The sequence below is a fragment of the Hakea prostrata genome, chromosome 8 (assembly GCF_041222555.1).
Source record: "Hakea prostrata isolate BN-2017 chromosome 8, UWA_Hpros_2, whole genome shotgun sequence".
Taxonomy (NCBI): Eukaryota; Viridiplantae; Streptophyta; class Magnoliopsida; order Proteales; family Proteaceae; genus Hakea; species Hakea prostrata.
In genome coordinates this window covers 7,725,544-7,744,776 of record NC_142607.1, presented here as the reverse complement: position 1 = coordinate 7,744,776, position 19,233 = coordinate 7,725,544, and the positions used below count along the sequence as shown (strand labels likewise).

Genomic DNA, 19,233 nt, shown 5'->3' with positions numbered 1-19,233 from the left:
TTTTGAAAATTGCAACCCAGCCCGTTCCATTTGCAACCCTAATTCCCACCAAAGTCTGAGTTTTTGTATAACACCTCCTCTCACCAATTCATTTTCTCCTCCCTCCAGTTTAGGTCAATTTTCGCCTTTTTTGTAAGAAAGCATAAAAATTTTATTAATCAGAAGCATTAGTGGAGACCTCAACTAAACAAGGGAAGATCAGATCAATAATAAAAGCTTGGTGGTTTGATCCACCAACTCCTACCATTTTAAAATTTAACAGCCTTTAATTGAAAAATCAGTAAACTTATTGAAAGGTCTACAATACCAGCTGAAATACAATTGATTTAAAAGAAATGTCTTTAATAACATTAAAATATCGTTCAGTCCAAAGATATCAGCTGCTTTAACAAAAACAACTACTAAGAAACGATCCGGAAAACGAAGCAATCTCAAAGATTGCGGCTAACTGACAGACGAAGACCAGATATAAAATAAATAAATCGAGGAATGCAACATCTGATGCGACATGTTGATCTATCACTATCAGTTTAATTTAGCCGAAAAAGAAAAAAAGAAAAAAAAATCAATTTGAGCCGTTCATGATTTCAACGGATTGCTTGGGTATTCTAGTGAAAATATACTCCAATGTTTGAGTCTGGAGGAACTTGACTTTGAAACTCTCTCTCTGTGTGGATCCCATTTATACAGACAGTTGTTTTGAATCCCTTCCATGTGGGTTTCTTATGAATGGCTTTTTCAAATGCCATGCGCAAACTTGAAGCAGCAAAAAAGGATATTTTCTTCTTTTTTTGGTTCTCTTTCTTTACTTTTCTAATTATAAAGATTTCAGGTGTGCTTTGAATTCCTTCAAGATTGGATTTTTTTTATGGACTTGACAAATGTAATTGGATCTTGGAGTTTGCGGTGAGAGGTAAAAAATGATTCTTTTTCCATCTGGGCTTCGTTCATCAATCGAGAAAACGGCCTCTTGGTCTCTGTCTCGGTTTTACTGCAAAGACAAATCGGTCGTTCGGGAACTGTCACTTGCAGAGAGATTCGTTTCTTACTTAGATGACTGCCAACATATAAATTCTCTGAGGAAGCTTCATGCTCGTATTTTCACTCACGGGCTTGGAAACAGCATTTTTCTGGGATCTAAGCTTCTTAACTCCTATGCTAGTTTTAATTGTTTGACTCAATCTAGATGGGTTTTCGATAGAATTATTAATAGGAACCTTTCTCTGTGGAATTCAATCCTTGTTGGGTATTTCAGAGCGGATCATTTTGATGAAGTTTTGAGTCTCTATTTGAAATTGAAGCAGCAGAACATTGGTCTTGATAGCTCAGTACTAACATTTAGTTTGAAAAGCTGTACAAAGCTCCACACTTTAGAAGCTGGAAGAGGGATCCATGTGGATGCTTTCAAGTTCGGGTTAAACAAGGATCAGTTTGTTGGTTCTTCGCTTATAGGTTTGTACTTCAAATGTGGAGAAGTCAAGGATGCAAGGGCAGTATTCGAGGAAATGCCTGTAAGGGATGTTGTTGTTTATACAACAATGATAACTGGGTATGCACAGATTGCCGATTACCGAGCTTCTGAAGCTTTCCGAGTTTTTTGTCATATGCTGGAGGAAGGATTGATTCCGAACAGGGTGACTCTAGTGAGCTTACTCCAGGCTGCTGCCCAGTTAGGAGCACTGGAAGAGGGTCGATCAATACACGGTTACGCCATTAGAAGAGGAATTGCTTCTTCCGATGAAGTTATGGAGACAAGTTTTGTTGGCATGTATATCAAATGTGGTGCTCCTGACATGGCAGCATCCATATTTTACAGAATGAAAGAAAAAACAATTGCTTCTTGGAATGCACTGATCAGTGGCCATGTTCAAATGGGGTATCCTTTGGATGCTTTGAACCTTATATGTCTTATGGTTCAAGAGAACCTAACACCAGATTTGATCACCTTAGCCAATGCTCTATTGAGTTGTGCTGATTTGAAGTGTCTGCATATAGGCAAGAGCATCCATTGTTACATAATTCGAAGAGGAATGCATCTGGATCTGGTTTCCACTACTTCTCTGGTTGATATGTATTCCAGATGCAACAGTATTGAGCAAGCAAAAGAATTGTTTGATAAAACAGAAATGATGGATGTTATATTGTTTAACGTAATGATTGCAGGATACCTGGAAAGTGGCTCTGCTTATAAGGCCATGGGGACATTCTGTGAGATGATTAAAGCAGGCATCAGACCAAACCTGGCAACTATCCTCAGCATTCTCTCTGCATCTGGTGATGTTGCAGATATCAGAAAAGGTGGTTCTATCCATGGTTACATTCTGAGACATGGATTGGAACAGAACATTGAAATCACTAATCAGATCCTGTATATGTATGCAAAATGTGGGCGCATTGATGTTGCTAAGCAAGTCTTCAACAGGATGAAAGGTAGAGATTTAGTTTCATGGACGTCAATGATGATGAGCTGTGTACATCATGGACATGCCAGTGAAGCCATATCAGTATTGCGGCTAATGCAAGTAGAAAAATTGAATCCTGATTCAGTTACTCTACTTAGCCTCCTTCAGGCTTTTTCTCAGCTTGGGAGTTTAAAGCTAGCAAAGGAAGTTCATGGTTATGCATATAGGTGTCACTTAGACATAGATCATATCATCATTAATTCACTGGTCACGACATATGCAAAATGTGGAAGGTTAGACATGGCTGAAAATCTTTTTGAAAACAGAAAGGACCACTGCGTAACCTCATGGAACACAATGATTGCTGCTTATGGAATGCATGGGAACTGTGAACTAGCACTTAAGCTTTTTGATCAAATGCGAGAGGAAAAGGTTATGCCAGATGAAGTAACTTTCACTTCAATTCTCTCTGGTTGTAGCCATGCAGGCCTGGTGGAAGTGGGTCAACGTATCTTCTATTCTATGACATCAGAGTACTTAATAAGTCCGGGTGAAGAACACTATGGTTGCATGGTTGACTTGTTGGGTCGAGCAGGTCATCTGGAAGAAGCTTATGACCTTGTGAAGTGTCTGCCCTTAAAGAAAAGTGCTTCGGCGTTGAGTGCTTTGCTTGCTGCTTGCAGAGTTCATAAAAATTTAGAGATGGGAGAGGTTATTGGGGAAAGGCTAATAAATTTAGAGCCTGAAAATTTAGGTACTCACACTTTGCTCTCGAACATATATGCTGAAGCCGGCCAATGGAATGAAGTGGCCAAGATTCGAGACATCCTCAAGGAGAGAGGTTTGAGGAAGATGCCTGGGTATAGTTTGATTGAGTTAGATGAGCACATACACAGAATATGAATATTTTCCCTTTGTATCCTAGATTGGCAATCAGGTTAAAGTCCAATTGGTTTTTTTTTTTTTTTTTGAATTGGATTCATTGATCCAATCATGTACAAACTCTTCTGCTATTTAACATCAATAAGACACTCAACTGAATCGTCAATAAGACACTCAACTGAATCGTCAAGTGTGGATATTGTTTTCAGTTTGCACTACTTCATGGACCAAACTCATTTCCAATGATCTCCACATAAGAGCAACCCCCTTATTTCAGCTAAATTGATCAACCATGAAATTGAATACTTTGGGGGAAAAAATCAATATTATAATGTTTTTCCCTGAATGGTGTGCAATGTTTTGTTTGAGTAGTCGCACATAAACCTCTGGCGTGCATCTCTGTGAGAGTTTTTGGATACGTTCATTGGAATCAAGCTGTTTTGGGTGCTGTGAACATGAAACAACTGCAGGAGTTGAGGAAGTCTAGACCCAGAAGAGCTGAACTGGATGTAAGATGTCTTCTTTTTCCTTCACTGTTTTTTATTTCCCTCATGCAATATGAAAGGTTACAGTTGAATGGATCTCTTGTTTCAAGCATTTCTCAGACTTGGAACCAAAATACTCTGATTGTGTTATGTGTGCTCCTCTCTTTTGATAGGATGTTTAGCTTGTTGATTCATTCATGGTTGACTACACCAAAGAAGGAAATTTGGTGAAGCATATATATAACAATACCATTCAAGATGGTGGCCGGTGAGATTCTTGATAGAGACATAAGGATCCCATTGCGAATCCTATTGCAGCTCAGTTTTTTTCCCCCCAGAAAACCAAATAGCAGGTGAATTGATTAATGGAGGAACTCAAGGTTCTGAAAACCCCTGTGGTTGCTTCTTGATTCTGGAATTTATTTATCTATTAAATACCCCTTCAGATGTGGTTCTTTTGGGTGGATTGGTAATCTGACAATATTAATACAATTGAGCAAGTGCTGTGCTGGGTTGCTTTTCTGATTTATGATAAGATTGTGCCTCTTTCGAGATTCTCATTGTTTCCGGCTACTTCAATTTCTGTTTGACTGTAGAGTCAGGATGCTTTCTTATCTGAAGAGTGCTAGTAATATCAAGCTTTTCCATCTTGGAGCTACACTATTATTTGAACATCAAATGAGACCTCCAATAGCTTAGAAAAATTCTCAATACTTACTGTTTTCACTTTCTCTGTAGAAACTATCTCATGCAGATTGAGTTCTTGAAATCTGATTTTGAAGTTGATGTTAACATAGTGAATTTGCTCTGGTTAGTGCCAGAGTTTTTTTTTCTTCTTCTTCCTCTCCTACACATTATTAGTTGTTCCCTTTTTCTTATGTTTTGTTGTGTTAATTCAAGGTTGCATTACATTGAGGAATTTTTAATAGACTACCAAACAGGTCATGATCAGCTGATCACTTTGGCATGTCAAACCTGTTGAACTGAACGTACCTGTGTAATAAACAGGTCATTTTCATGTCGAGGACTCGACCTGCTCACTGAAGATGTGTTAACATAGTGAGCAGCTGGCCCTACTGGTTCCTTTTTTTTCCTGACTACTGAACTGCAATTATAGCAGGCCAGAACTTTCATGAGATTGGGAGGGAATTTCGCCTCCAGTTGGGACAAACACATGTTCAGTGAGCAGGTTGAGTCCTCGACATGAAAATGACCTGTTTATTACACAGGTAACGTTCAGTTCAACAGGTTTGACATGCCAAAGTGATCAGCTTATCATGACCTGTTTGGTAGTCTATAAAAATCCATTACTCTAAATCTATTCATACCATTTCATAAGAACCTGCAACAGACAGCCCTAACCATTATTCTACAATTAGATAAAATGTCTGTATAAATGGTGCTTCACCCAAAAAAATTATTCACCCAACAAAGAAAGGTTAAAAGTGCTAGGGGTTCACAGGGTTACAGTTCCTAAACCAAAAAATGACCCTTTTAGTAAACTTGTTGAGTATGTTCAACTGATCGACCAAACTTATGATTATGGTCAACCCAATCTGATAACCAGGGTTAAGTCATATCAACTGATTGCCATTACCAAAAAAAATATATATATATCAACTGATTGCTAATGCAAGGAAAGCTAACTACTTGTGTTCAGTGTTTTCTGGAGTGTTTAATTAGGGTATGCTTGGTGATTTCTTGCTGATGATATTGTGTTGATAGATGAGACTCAAGTGGGGATTAATACCAAGTTAGAATCATGGAGAGCAGCTTTGGAATTAAGAGGCTTTAAATTAAGTAGAACGAAGACAAAATATCTAGTTTGTAACTTTAGTCATGATTAAGCAAACCATAAGTGGTGAAACTTGACGATTTTAGGAGGTTCCTCGAGTGATTCTTTTAGGTACCTAGGTTCAATCATAAATAAAAGAGGTGATATAGAGGATGATGTTTCCCAAAGAATTAAAATAGGGTGGATGAAGTGGAGAGGTGCGTTTGGGGTCTTATGTGATCGACGTATTCCATTAAAGCTTAAAGGAAAATTCTATAGGACCGTTGTTCAACCAGCTATGATGTACGGTGCAAAGTGTTGGGCTATTAAAAAAATCATATAGATAAACTCAGTGTAGAAGAAATGAGGATGCTAAAATGGATGAGTGCAAAACTAGGAAGGATAAGATAAGAAATGATCATATTATAGTTGTTTTGGGAGTTGCTCTCATAAGTGATAAGCTTCGGGAAAGTCCTTTAAGGTGGCATGGTCATGTTCAACGGAGACCTATAAATGCCCCTATACGGAGAAGTGATATAATCCAGACTGAAGGAACTAGAACAGCTAGGGGTAGACCTAAGATAACCTTAAGAGAAGTGGTGAGAAAGGATATGCATAAGTTAGGCCTTCTATCTAGCATGGCCTCAAACAGAATTGATTGGAAGGCAAGAATCCATGTAGCCGACCCCATTTAGTTGGGGACAAGGCTTATTGTTGTTGTTGTTGGTGGTGGTGGTGATTTCTTAGTTCAAGGGGAACAGGGGCCATCTTTTCATGGATCCAGGGGTGGAGATTCTGAGATTTGTTCTCAGCTTGTTTTGAGGAGAAATGGTGTAGGGGTCTTGGTACAAAATTCTGTACGTGCAACCTTAGGTTCATTGGACCAAAATGAATCTAGCCTCAACATATACTAGATTAACTTTTTGTGGTGACACACCACAGCCCAAGAAGGGGTCAGATTCTGTGTGCTTCTACAATTTGTAACTTACAGAAGGAAAAACCATTTGCAATTCAGGTTAATCTGGTACTCACCATCAACTTTATTTTGATCGATGTAATAAAGTTACAATAAGCATTGATTATTTTTGTAAAACTTTGTTTGGTAGATTCCTGGGCCCCCTCCAGCAGGTGAAATCATAGAACACCATAAGACAATTGGCCTTTGGGAACTAAGACTACCTACAGCTGACTCCACTATTGTATGGAGAACACTTTCAACTCTGACAGAAATCCTGCATGGCCTTCCTTGGGTTGATGAAGCAAAATGAGCAGATGGAGTACAGGAAGAATTTCTGGTCAAAGGTGAAGCCAGCCCGTTTTGGGGTGAGGATAGGGTTCAAGTCTTTTTTGGAATCTCCCAATTATCATGGTTGGAATGTTCATAGGTCTATTTGGAAGAATTGATTTAAGGAGATGACTACTGCTAAAATTTCCCTTCGGTTTCAGACTAAGGATGTCTTAGAACGACAGGTCCAACTGAGGAAGAAGTTGAAAGCATTTCACCCAAAATGTGGTTCACTGGACATGGTCACAGACTCATGGTAGTCTTGCATCACAGGGAACCAGGAAACCAGAGAATCACCAGGGTTATGGGACCAGAGATTAGATACTTGACAACTCCTATTATCTTCAGTGCACCCTTACATTATTAAGTAGGTGCAACAACCTGCCAAGGGAGGTTTCTTTCCACCTGCCATTGTTTTTGGCCCAACAGATATCTAGAAAGGACTCCAGAAAAATGGGATATCCTTTGATAATACCGATAATACCTCAAAGAATGCTCTTCCAGTCTAGTCCCTACAATCTCACTTTTATGTTTCAAGTGCCCCTGAAAATGAAAATTACAGAGTTCTTGGTGACCACTTGTGATGGGTTATGGGCACACAATAATTGCAGGTTTAAATTTAACCATTGTTATTATAAATTCAACCATAATTATCTTGGTGGCATGGTAAAATGCTCTTATATGTTGGGATTTTGTATTATTATTATTATTCAGGTGGAGAAATATATATTGTTGCTTTCTTGGCTCATCATGTGTAAATAGTTTCCTGGCCTCACCCACAATTATGACCTCACCATGTCTATTCTTCGTGTAAATCTTTACTCAGGGCTGCTGCTGCTGCTACCCCTACCATTGACATCTTCTGGTTTGATGGCATATATCACCGGGTGAAAAAGATTTCACTTTCCATGTCTTGTATATGAGTTTGGCTATTGTAGACCCCTCGAGGAGGCGCTATTTGGTTACGAAAATGGAAAGGGAAGATTTTTTGTACTCCTTGGGAGCTTGACAAGCTGTGTTCTTCACAAATTACCATTGGGTACTTCTGATGAACATTCTCAAACTCGTCCCAGTGGTCAAATATGAGTATGAAACATGTGACAATTGAATGAATTCCTGTCAAGTCTTGTACATAATTTGGTTTCATCATGAGTATCCTCCAGTGCTTCAAAAGATATTAGATAAACAAATTCAAGTTTGTGCGATGATCATGCATAACAAATGAAATTTGCGTAGGATGAAAAGAGTTCGGTGCCAAATCACCATTAGTGTTAGTGTACAGTACTTAAGGGTGTCAATATACCCCCCATGGGGACATTCAGTGAGATGATTAAAGCAGGTATGAGAAGAAACCTGGGAACCATCCTCAGCATTTTCTCTGCAGCTGGTGATGTTGCCGATATCAGAAAAGGCGATTCTATTCATGGCTATGTTCTGAGATATGGATCAGAACAAAACATTGAAATCGCTAATCAGATCCTGTATATGTATGGGTGCAACAATGTTGCAAGGCAAGTCTTAAACAGGATAAAAGGTAGAGATATAGTATCATGCTTTGCTTGCTTCTTGCAGAGTTCATAAAAATTTAGAGATGAGAGAGGTTATCAGTCAACAACTAATAAGTTTAGAGCCTGAAAATTCAGGTAGTCAGACTTTGCTGTCAAAGATATGTGCTGGAACCGGCCAGTGGGATGAAATGGCCAAAATTAGAGACATCCTCAAGGAGAGAAGTTTGAGGAAGATGCATGGGTATGGTTGGATATGGTTTGATGAGCACCTACACAGATTATGAAGCTATTTCCTTTGTAACCTAGATTGGCAATCAGAGAACTAGAGGTCCGATAAATATATATATAAAAAATATATATATATATATATATATATATTTTTATATATATTTTTTTTTTTTTTTTTTTTTTTTTTTATATATATATATATATATATATATATTTTTTCTTCTTTCAATTGGATTCATTGATCCAATCATGTGCAAGTTCTTCTGGTATTTAACATCAGTAAAACACTCAACTGAATTGTCAAGTGTGAATAATTTTTTCATTCTGCACTGCTTCTTGGAACCGAACTCATTTCAAATAATCTTCATATAGAGCAACCCCCTTTTTTTGGGGTAAATTTACCAACCATGGAATACCATAATGATTTTCCTCCGAATGGTGTTCAATGTTTTGCTTGAAGTACTCACACATGCACACACCTTTGTAGTGCATCTCTGGATTAAATTCGGTCCAGCCTTTTGGGGGTATGCCTGGCCCCCCCAGCCAGATGAAGCTAACATTTGCAGATGCAGAGAAAAAACTTGGCAACAATAAAAGAGAGCAATAGATTCACTTGACTTAGGTAACCAAACAATTTTTCAGCCAAATAGAAATTCTTCGTGTAACCAAACAATTTTTCAGCCCAATAAACATTCTTGGGTAACCAATTGAGATATTATAGCTGTTTATTCACTTTCCAGAGTCAGTTGGTAACCAAACATTTTTTTTACAAATATGATTCTACAGAACCTAATTCCTACCGACTCATGATTCCAGGGAATGGATTTCAGGGAATTGCGGAACCAAAAGCCACCTTATGGAGCCGGTTGCAATCTTGAAGTAAAGATTTATGGCGCAAGTCAGCCGCCATCATGTCCCGATTTGGGTTAGGCCTGCTAGGTCAGGGTGGAAAGTTCTTGTAATTTACGCCCAAGTCAGAAGTCAGAAGACTCAGAACTAATTGTTATTTCGAATCTCTTCTCAGTGCAGCTGTTCTTTCTCGTCTGCAATTGGGAACCCAATTCCACCTGTTTCTCTCTTTACAAGCCCTGAAATCAAAAATGGAAGAAATACAACATCACCCACGACAACATGAAGCGAACAACTATTACGACTTGGTAATCTTCGGCGCCTCTGGTTTTACAGGCAAATATGTTGTGAGAGAAGCACTGAAATTTCTCAACGCCCCTTCGTCTCCTCTGAAAACCATAGCACTAGCCGGCCGAGATCCCACCAAAGTGAACGACGCTTTGAAATGGGCAGCTCAGTTGGCATCCCCTCCTTCCATTCCGATCATCAAAGCCGACGTTTCTGACCCAGCTTCACTTCGAGAGCTTTGCAGCAGAACCAAGCTTGTTTTGAACTGCGTCGGGCCATTTCGCCTCTATGGAGAACCCGTCGTCTCTGCTTGTGTGGAAGCGGGTTGTGATTACTTGGACATAACAGGGGAGCCTGAATTCATGGAACGAATGGAGGCAGTTTACCATGAGAAGGCGGTAGAGAAAGGATCATTGGTTGTTTCTGCATGTGGGTATGATTCAGTTCCTGCGGAATTGGGATTTATGTTCAATTCCAGGCAGTGGGAACCACCGGCGGTACCTAACCGAATTGAGGCATATTTGAGCGTGGAATCAAAGAAGAGGGTAGTTGGGAATATCGGGACTTTCGAGTCGGCCGTTTTGGGTGTTGCGAACATGAAGGAGTTGCAGGAGTTGAGGAGGTCTAGACCCAGAAGAGCTAAACTGGCGGTAAGATGCCTTCTTTTTTCTTTTACTGTTTTTTATTCTCTCATTCAATGTGAAAGGTTACAGTTGACTGGATCTCTCGTTCCAACATTTCTCAGTTTTGGGACCAAAAATTTCCGATTGTGTTTGCATGCTCCTCTCTTTTGAATTGGAAGTTTAGCTTGTTGATTCATTTATGGCCGGCTATGCCAAAGAAGGAAATTTAGTGAACATATATATATATATATATATATGCAAGAATAACATTCAAGATGGTGGCTAATGAGATTCTTGAGACATAAGCATCTTATAGCAGCTCAGTTTTTTCTTCAAAAAACCTAGAAGGGTAAATTGATTAATTGAGGGGAAACTCCTGTGCTTGCCTTCTTGATTATGGATTTTTTTTTTTAAATTCCCCACAAAATGTGGTTCTTTTTGGTGGGTTAATGTGCCAATATTAATACAATTGAGCAAGTGCTGTGCTGGGTTGCTTTCTTGCTTTATGATATGCGTTTCTCAGGATGCCATTGTTTCCTGGTACGTTGATTGTTGTTTGACTGTAGACTCAGGATGCTTGCTTATTTGAAGAGTGCTAGTAGCATTCAAGCTTTTCCATCTTGGAGCTACACTGTTATTTGAACAATACTTCTGTTTTCACTTCCTTGTGGAAACTATCTCATGCAGTTTGAGTTCTTGGAATCAGATTTTGAATGTGGTGTTATCATGGTGATTTTGCTTTGGTTAGTGCTAGAATTTTTTGGGCTTCTCCTAGACATTATTAGTTGTTCCCTTTTTCTTATCTGTTGTTGTCTTAATTCAAGGTTGCATTAGATTGAGGAATTTCGTATTGCTGCACTCCCTTGTGGTTCTACTGCTTTCTTATTTACTTTCTCTGATTACTGAAACTGCAATTATAGCAGACCAGAATATTCATGAGATTGGGAGGAAATTTTACCTCCAGTTGTGACAAAACACAACATGTTCATTGAGCAGGTTGAAACGTCAACATGAGCAAGACCTGTTTGTTATACGAGTTATGTTCATTCGACATGCCAAAGGATCAGCTTAACATGACCTGTTTGGTAGTCTATAAAAATCTATTACTCTAAATTGATTTATACCGTTGCATAAGAAACTGCATGACACAGCTCTAACCCTTACAATACTATAAAATAAAATGGGTGTATCAAAGGTTATTCACCCAAGAAAAACTTCACAGGGTTGACCCCCCCCCAAAAAAGGGTGGGTAAAAAAACCCCCGGGCGCCCCCGCCCCCGCCCCACCCGCGCCCCGCCCGAAGGAGCTTCCCCACAATTTTTTTAAAAAAACGGCGCCCCCCCCCCTAGGCACGTTACTATGTCGTTGTCCTTAAGACGTAATTCGCCCCTCACGGAAGGTGCTATGAGGTACCAGCGAACCATCTCCCAAGATACAAAGAAGCCCAAACTCAAGGTTGTTTCCCGAGTTTTGCAAAGCACTGACAAAACTCAGAACAGAGAAAACTTCGGATTTTCTTATCTTCTGCTGTTGAGAAACTAGAGAGGATTTATAGGCATTGAGGTGCCTCTACTGAACAGTTCATGACTCTGTTCGTATGGGTGCACCTCTCTGTAGGGACACAAATGCCAACGTTCAGATCTGAGCCGTTGGATTGTTCGGCCGCACGATCTAACGGTCCAGATTGAACCATCAAGATGACATTTATGGATCTACTTCCATTGCCCTAGATCTGCCGTTGATCAAAATAGACGGTTCAGATCTGATCTGATCTCGCTCGAAGCGTGCTAAGTGCTAGTGCTAAGTGCGTGCGCCAAAAACGCCTAAACAGCCCACGCGCGCCACGCCGTGCGCAGCGCGCGGACGGTACACCGTCCTCGCTCGTACACTGCACACGCATTGGCATGTCTTTTGATATTAAATCAAAGTTAATAGGCAATACCTATTAATTAACTTGGATTCCAACATCTCGGTTTCCAATGTGGGACTATATAACACACTTTCCTAAAATAAACAAAGGAAAGTTTCCATACTTATAAATCCAATTTTAAATGAAACGTTTATTATTTTATTATATTAAAAATAATACAACATTCCCCCACTATTTTCAATATAATGAAAGTAAATACACAACAGCAACTAGGAACCAAATGCTTAAATGGTAGGTGTACTTAGACTTGAACCTCCACTTAGTGAAATCCATCAAAGCTAATCGAAGTATCCAAGTAGTCAAGCCTTTGAACCGATAATTCTATGATGAGAAGCTGGACGTATATCACACACTTGATTTCTTCTCCGAATATTCTCCAATAAGTGGACACTGATAAGGCCATGTGTCTCAATCCCGGTATCATGAGTGCCTTAGAATCTAAGCCCAAACTCAAAGAAGCGGCCTCACTTCATGCACTCACTTAGGTAGATCTATCAAAGGTGTCCTGTAATAAACACCCCAACAAGAACTGTTATAGATCTATTAAGAGCATACAGCTCATCCTCCACTACATTACAGGTACCAAGCACTCCTCTTTGGGATGGTTAATAATTAGTGCTTGCAGATCACTCCATACAAAGTACTTTACTCATTGAACTCAAATTTGACATCTCAAGTATTGAGACGAGTTTCCTCTGGTGGTGACCTTAGGAAATGAGCTTAAGACCCATCCCTTTTGCAGTATTTTTGACCAAGTCCCTTGTAAGACCTTTTGTCAATGGATCTGCCAAATTTTGACTTGATCTTACAAAATCGATGGTAATTACTCCATCAACTATCAACTGCCTCACAAAACTATGTCTAAGTCCAATATGTCTTGACTTTCCATTGTAAATCTGGCTATATGCTCTAGCCAAGGTTGCTTCACTATCACAATGAAGCGAAATTGGTGGCATGGGTTTTGGCCATATTGGAATTTCTATCAACAAATTCCTAAGCCATTCTGCTTCTTTACTACCAGAAGCTAATGCCACGAACTCAGCTGCCATAGTAGAATCAGCTATACAGGTTTGCTTCTTTGAACCCCAAGATATTGCACCCCCACCAAGAGTGAATATCCAACCACTTGTGGATGAGTGGTCTTCGCTGTCTGTTATCCAACTAGCATCTATGAACCCTTCAAGAACAGTAGGGTACCCACTGTATCTTAAACCATAGCTAGTTGTTCCTTTTAGGTATTTAAAAATCCTAAAGACAGCTTTCCAATGTAGGTTACTAGGGTTACTAGTGTACCTACTAAGTTTTCCTACAGCATATGCTATGTCTGGTCTAGTACTGGTCATTGCATACATTAGACAACCAATAGCACTAGCATAATCAGTTTGTGACACAGCTCTACCATCATTTGGTACTAATTTAACACTGGAGTCAAAAGGTGTACTAACAGGTGAACTATCTAAATGGCTGAATTTCTTCAACACTTTTTCAATGTAATGAGACTGTGTCAACATTAATCCATCATCATGTTTGATTATTCTAATGCCCAAAATGACATCAGCTTCACCCATATCTTTCATATCGAAACTAGCAGACAAATACTTCTTAGTAATTTCTACTTGTTCTAAATCAGTACCAAATATAAGCATGTCATCAACATACAAACAAATTATCACACCTTTTCCTCCAGTAAACTTGCTATACACACATTTGTCGGACTCATGTATTTTAAACCCATTTGACAAAATTACTTTGTCAAACTTCTCATGCCACTGTTTTGGTGCTTGTTTGAGTCCGTATAGTGACTTTACTAACTTACAGACCTTGCACTCCTGTCCCTTCACAACAAATCCTTCAGGTTGTTGCATATAAATTTCTTCATCTAATTCACCATTTAGAAATGTTGTCTTGACATCCATTTGGTGAATGACAAATTTATATATAGATGCCAATGCAATTAAAACTCGGACAAAGAGCAATCCTAGCCACTGGTGCATAAGTATCAAAATAATCTATTCCCTCTTTTTGAGTGAAACCTTTCGCTACTAACCTTGCCTTAAATTTATCAATGGTTCCATCAACTTTTAATTTTCTTTTGAAAATCCACTTACACCCTATTGTTTTAGATCCAGGGGGTAAACTAACTAATTTCCAAGTATTATTTCCCATGATGGAGTCCATTTCATCATTTATGGCTTCTTTCCAGAAAGCAGCATCCTGAGACTTCATAGCTTCCTCATAAGTTTTAGGATCTGTCTCTACATTTAAAACTACTAAGGTTTGATTACTTTGAATTTCTCTAGTACCTTCAACTAGATACATAAAGAAATCTGGGCCAAAAGACTTTTCAGTCCTTTTCCTTTTGCTCCTCCTTAGTTCAGCATTAGGTGTTTGAGACTCTTCATTCATTTCTCTTATGGTTAAAGAACTTGTAGTCCTAAGAATGGAAGAGAATCTAGTTTCATCAAAAATAGCATCTCTTGACTCTATAATTGTGTTCAACTCTATTGAGTCATTAGGTTCAACAACCATGAACCTATATGCTTTGCTATGCAGAGCATAACCTAAGAAAATGCACTCAACACCTCTTTCACCTAGCTTCTTCCTTTTTGGTTCTGGAATTTTCACAATAGCTCTACATCCCCAAATCCTAAGGTATGACAAATTTGTTTTTCGTTTCTTCCAAAGTTCATATGGGGTCTTTGGGCTTTTCTTGAAAGGAACTCTGTTCAGTATATGGCAGGCTGTTAATAATGCTTCCCCCCAGAAACCTCTACTTAAACCAGAATATGACATTATAGCATTCACCATTTCCATTAAAGTCCTATTTTTCCTTTCTGCCACACCATTTTGCTGAGGAGAATAAGGTGCTGTAACCTCATGTACTATGCCCACAGTTTCAAAATATTCGGGATCATAGTATTCCCCACCCCTATCACTCCTAAGACATTTGATGGTTGTCTTACAAAAATTCTCAGACTCACTTTTAAAAATTTTAAAATATTTCAAAACTTCATCTTTGGCATTCAAGAGATATACATAACAGAATCTGGAACAATCATCAATAAATGTTACAAAATATTTCTTTCCTCCTCGAGTAGGGGTACTATGGAGATCACAAACATCACTATGTATCAAATCCAAAATATCAGAATCTCTATTCACATTAGAAAAAGGCTTCCTAGTTATCTTAGTCAGCATGCATGTTTTGCAATTATCTACATCATGGTTAACTTTAGGAATTAAGTCTAGTTTAACCATATCATTCATTTTACGAAAATTCACATGTCCTAAACGACCATGCCATAAAGAAAACGAACCAAGCATGTAAGCAGAATTATTAACTTTATTCATTGAAACAGGAACAATGTTTAACTTAAACATACCCTCATACACATATCCTTTCCCCACAAAGAAACCTCCCTTGGTCAGAATAAATTTATCTGACTCAAATACAAGTTTGAAACCAAATTTACTTAACAGACTCGCAGAAACGAGGTTCTTCCTAACTTCTGGAACATGGTAAACATCTGTCAAAGTAAGGACTTTTCCAGAAGTGAACTCAAGTTGCACTTTCCCTTTTCCTTTCACTGTAGCAGTGGAGGCGTTTCCCATATAGAGAATACTCCCATCTTCTTCTGACTTATACTCAGAAAATAAGCTTCTGTCATTACAGACATGTCTGGTTGCACCAGAGTCAATCCACCAAGAAGTGTCAACACCAAGAACATTAGCTTCAGAAATCATAGCCACTAGGTTCTCCTTATGGTTGTTCTTGTCATCTGATTTATCTGACTTCTTTTTCAGAAGCCGACATTCCTTCTTGATATGACCCATTTTGCCACAGGTGATAACAGGACCCTTTTTCTTCGGATCAAACTTCTGCTTCTTATAGGAATTAGAACTTGAGCTCCCCTTCCTCTTCATTTTACCTTTGTCAGAATCTTTCTTTTCTTTAGGGTCTTTGCCTTCCTCCACTACAAGAACTTTAGAGGTATCAGTTCCATCACGGATTTTGTCCTCTTCTTCAATCTGCATATCACTCTCTAGTTCTGCAAGAGTGACATCTTCCTTCTTGTGCTTCAGACTTTTCCTATAGTCTTTCCAGGAGGGAGGCAGCTTGTCTAAAATGGCTGAAACCACAATGCTTTCATCCATTTTCATACCATGTTGGGAAAATTGATTGAGGATTTGTTTTATTTCAAAAAATTGTTCCATCACTTTTCTATTATCTACCATAGTGTATCGAAAGAACTTACTTGCAAGGAACTTCTTGCTCGTCGCATCTTCCACTAGATAGGTATTCTGCAAAGCATCCCATATCTCTTTCGCTGACTGCTTCTCATGGTGCATGTCGAACAAAGTGTCAGACAGAGAATTGCGGATATGACCTTTGCGGCAATAGTCATCGCCTCTCCCACTTCTGCCTATTTCGTGTCTCTGCGACTGTTTCGTTCTCCTTCTCTTCTGGCTTGGGTGTCGTCAGTACATACACCACACTTAGTTGACTTAACAGAAAATGCATCTTCTTCTGCCAACGCTTGAAATTAGTTCCGTCGAAACGATCCAGTTTGATGATGTCCATCGCAAGTTGCTTCAGTGACTGTGCCATCTCTCGAATTACGTCTTAAGAATGTTGAATAATAAAACTCGGTGTAATCAGGAGCACGAGACAACAGTATGACAGCTGAAGCTTCTAGGCACGTTACTATGTCGTTGTCCTTAAGACGTAATTCGCCCCTCACGGAAGGTGCTATGAGGTACCAGCGAACCGTCTCCCGGGATACAAAGAAGCCCAAACTCAAGGTTGTTTCCCGAGTTTTGCAAAGCACAGACAAAACTCAGAACAGAGAAAACTTCGGATTTTCTTATCTTCTGCTGTTGAGAAACTAGAGAGGATTTATAGGCATTGAGGTGCCTCTACTGAACAGTTCATGACTCTGTTCGTATGGGTGCACCTCTCTGTAGGGACACAAATGCCAACGTTCAGATCTGAGCCGTTGGATCGTTCGGCCGCACGATCTAACGGTCCAGATTGAACCATCAAGATGACATTTATGGATCTACTTCCATTGCCCTAGATCTGCCGTTGATCAAAATAGACGGTTCAGATCTGATCTCGCTCGAAGCGTGCTAAGTGCTAAGTGCGTGCGCCAAAAACGCCTAAACAGCCCACTGCCCACGCCGCGCGTGCGAGCTCGGACGGTACACCGTCCTCGCTCGTACACTGCACACGCATTGGCATGTCTTTTGATATTAAATCAAAGTTAATAGGCAGTACCTATTAATTAACTTGGATTCCAACATCTCGGTTTCCAATGTGGGACTATATAACACACTTTCCTAAAATAAACAAAGGAAAGTTTCCGTACTTATAAATCCAATTTTAAATGAAACGTTTATTATTTTATTATATTAAAAATAATACAAAAAAAAAAATATTTTTATAAAAATATTTTTAAAACACACCACTCACCCACCCACCAAAATTTTCCCCCCCCCCCCCCCCCTCCCCCCCATTTTTTTTTTTTTTTTTTTTTTTTTTTACAAGGAAATGCCACCTAATATTTTTTTTTTTTTTTTTTTTTTTTTTTTTTTTTTTTTTTTTTTTAATTTTTTTTTTTTTTTTTTTTAAAAAGGGGGAGAGGGCATTTTTTTTTACAAGCACGGGAAGAGGTTCTTTTTTTTTTTTTTTTTTTTTTTTTAAAGAAGAGGAGAAAAAAGGGGGGGATATTTTTAAAAAATTTTTTTTTTAAAATTTTTTGTTTTTTAAAAAAAAAAAAATTCTCCCCCCCCCAAATATAAAAACAATTTTTTTTGTGGGAAAACGGAGGGGGGGGGCGCCCCCCCCTTTTTTTTTTCAACGCAACAAAACCAAAAGAAGCATTAATATTTTTGTAAAACTCTGTTTTGTAGATTCCTGGGCCCCCTCCAGCAGGTGAAATCATAGAACACCAGAAGACAATTGGCCTTTGGGCACTAAGACTACCTTCAGCAGACTCCACTGTGGTACGGAGAACACTTTCAACTCTGACAGAAAACCCGCATGGCCTTCCTGGGATTGATGAAAGCAATGAGCAGATGGATTACAGGAAGAATTTCTGGTCAAAGGTGAAGCCAGCCCATTTTGGGGTGAAGATGGGCTTCAAGTCCTTGTTGGGACTTATCCCAGTTATCATAGTTGGAATGTTCATAGGTCTATTTGGAAGAATTGCTTTAGGGAGATGGCTACTGTTAAAATTTCCTTCTGTTTTCAGCCTTGGAGGTTTTAGAAAGACAGGTCCAACTGAGGAAGAAGTTGAAAATGCTTCATTCAAAATGTGGTTCATCGGACATGGTTACAGTAATGGTAGTCTTGCATCTCAGGGAGCCAGGAAGCCAGATACAGAGATAATTACCAGAATTATGGGACCAGAGATTGGATACTTGACAACTCCTATCATCTTACTTCAGTGTGCTCTCACATTATTAAAGAGGCGCAACAACCTGCCAAGGGGAGGTGTCTTACCACCTGGGATTGTTTTTGGCCCAACTGATCTCCAGGAAGGTCTCCAGAAAAATGGGATATCCTTCGATATTATCTCAAAGAATGCTCTTCCTGTCTAGTCTGTACAATCTCACTTTTATGTTTCAAGCAGTTCCAGCTGGAAAGGGAAACCACAGAGTTCTTGCTGGCCAGTTCTGATGGTGGCTACAACAAATGCAGGTTTAAAGTTAACAATTTTTATTAATATAAATGTCTTGATGGATGGTAAGTTTCTCTTATATGTTGGGATATTGTACTATTACTATTCAGATGGTGAAATATATGCTGTTGCTTTTTTTGGTTCATCACCTTTAAATGGTTTCCTGGCCTCGCTTATAATTATGGCCTCACCAAGTCTATTCTCCGTTTCAAGTCTTTATTCAGTTGGAGGTTGCTGCATTCAAATGCTGCTGTTGCTTCTAGTGACACCTTCTGGTTTAATGGTGATCTGTTCCA

General features: G+C 39.0%; 2 protein-coding genes and 1 pseudogene across 2 annotated transcripts; all 3 read left to right on the top strand.

The window, feature by feature from the left end:
• Positions 1–237: 237 nt before the first annotated feature.
• LOC149006602 (pentatricopeptide repeat-containing protein At4g21300-like) lies at positions 238–3,610 on the top strand. Its single transcript, XM_089167580.1, has one exon. It carries the CDS (start codon positions 921–923, stop codon positions 3,303–3,305), a length of 2,385 nt encoding a protein of 794 aa, XP_089023706.1. The 5' UTR covers positions 238–920; the 3' UTR covers positions 3,306–3,610.
• Positions 3,396–7,337, top strand: LOC149006601 (putative mitochondrial saccharopine dehydrogenase-like oxidoreductase At5g39410 pseudogene; annotated as a pseudogene).
• Positions 7,338–9,423: 2,086 nt separating this feature from the next.
• On the top strand, positions 9,424–19,085 carry LOC149006600 (putative mitochondrial saccharopine dehydrogenase-like oxidoreductase At5g39410). Its single transcript, XM_089165974.1, has 2 exons — positions 9,424–10,351; positions 18,168–19,085. The coding sequence occupies exons 1-2, from the start codon at positions 9,665–9,667 to the stop codon at positions 18,855–18,857; spliced, it is 1,377 nt and encodes a 458-aa protein (XP_089022100.1). The 5' UTR covers positions 9,424–9,664; the 3' UTR covers positions 18,858–19,085.
• Positions 19,086–19,233: the final 148 nt, after the last annotated feature.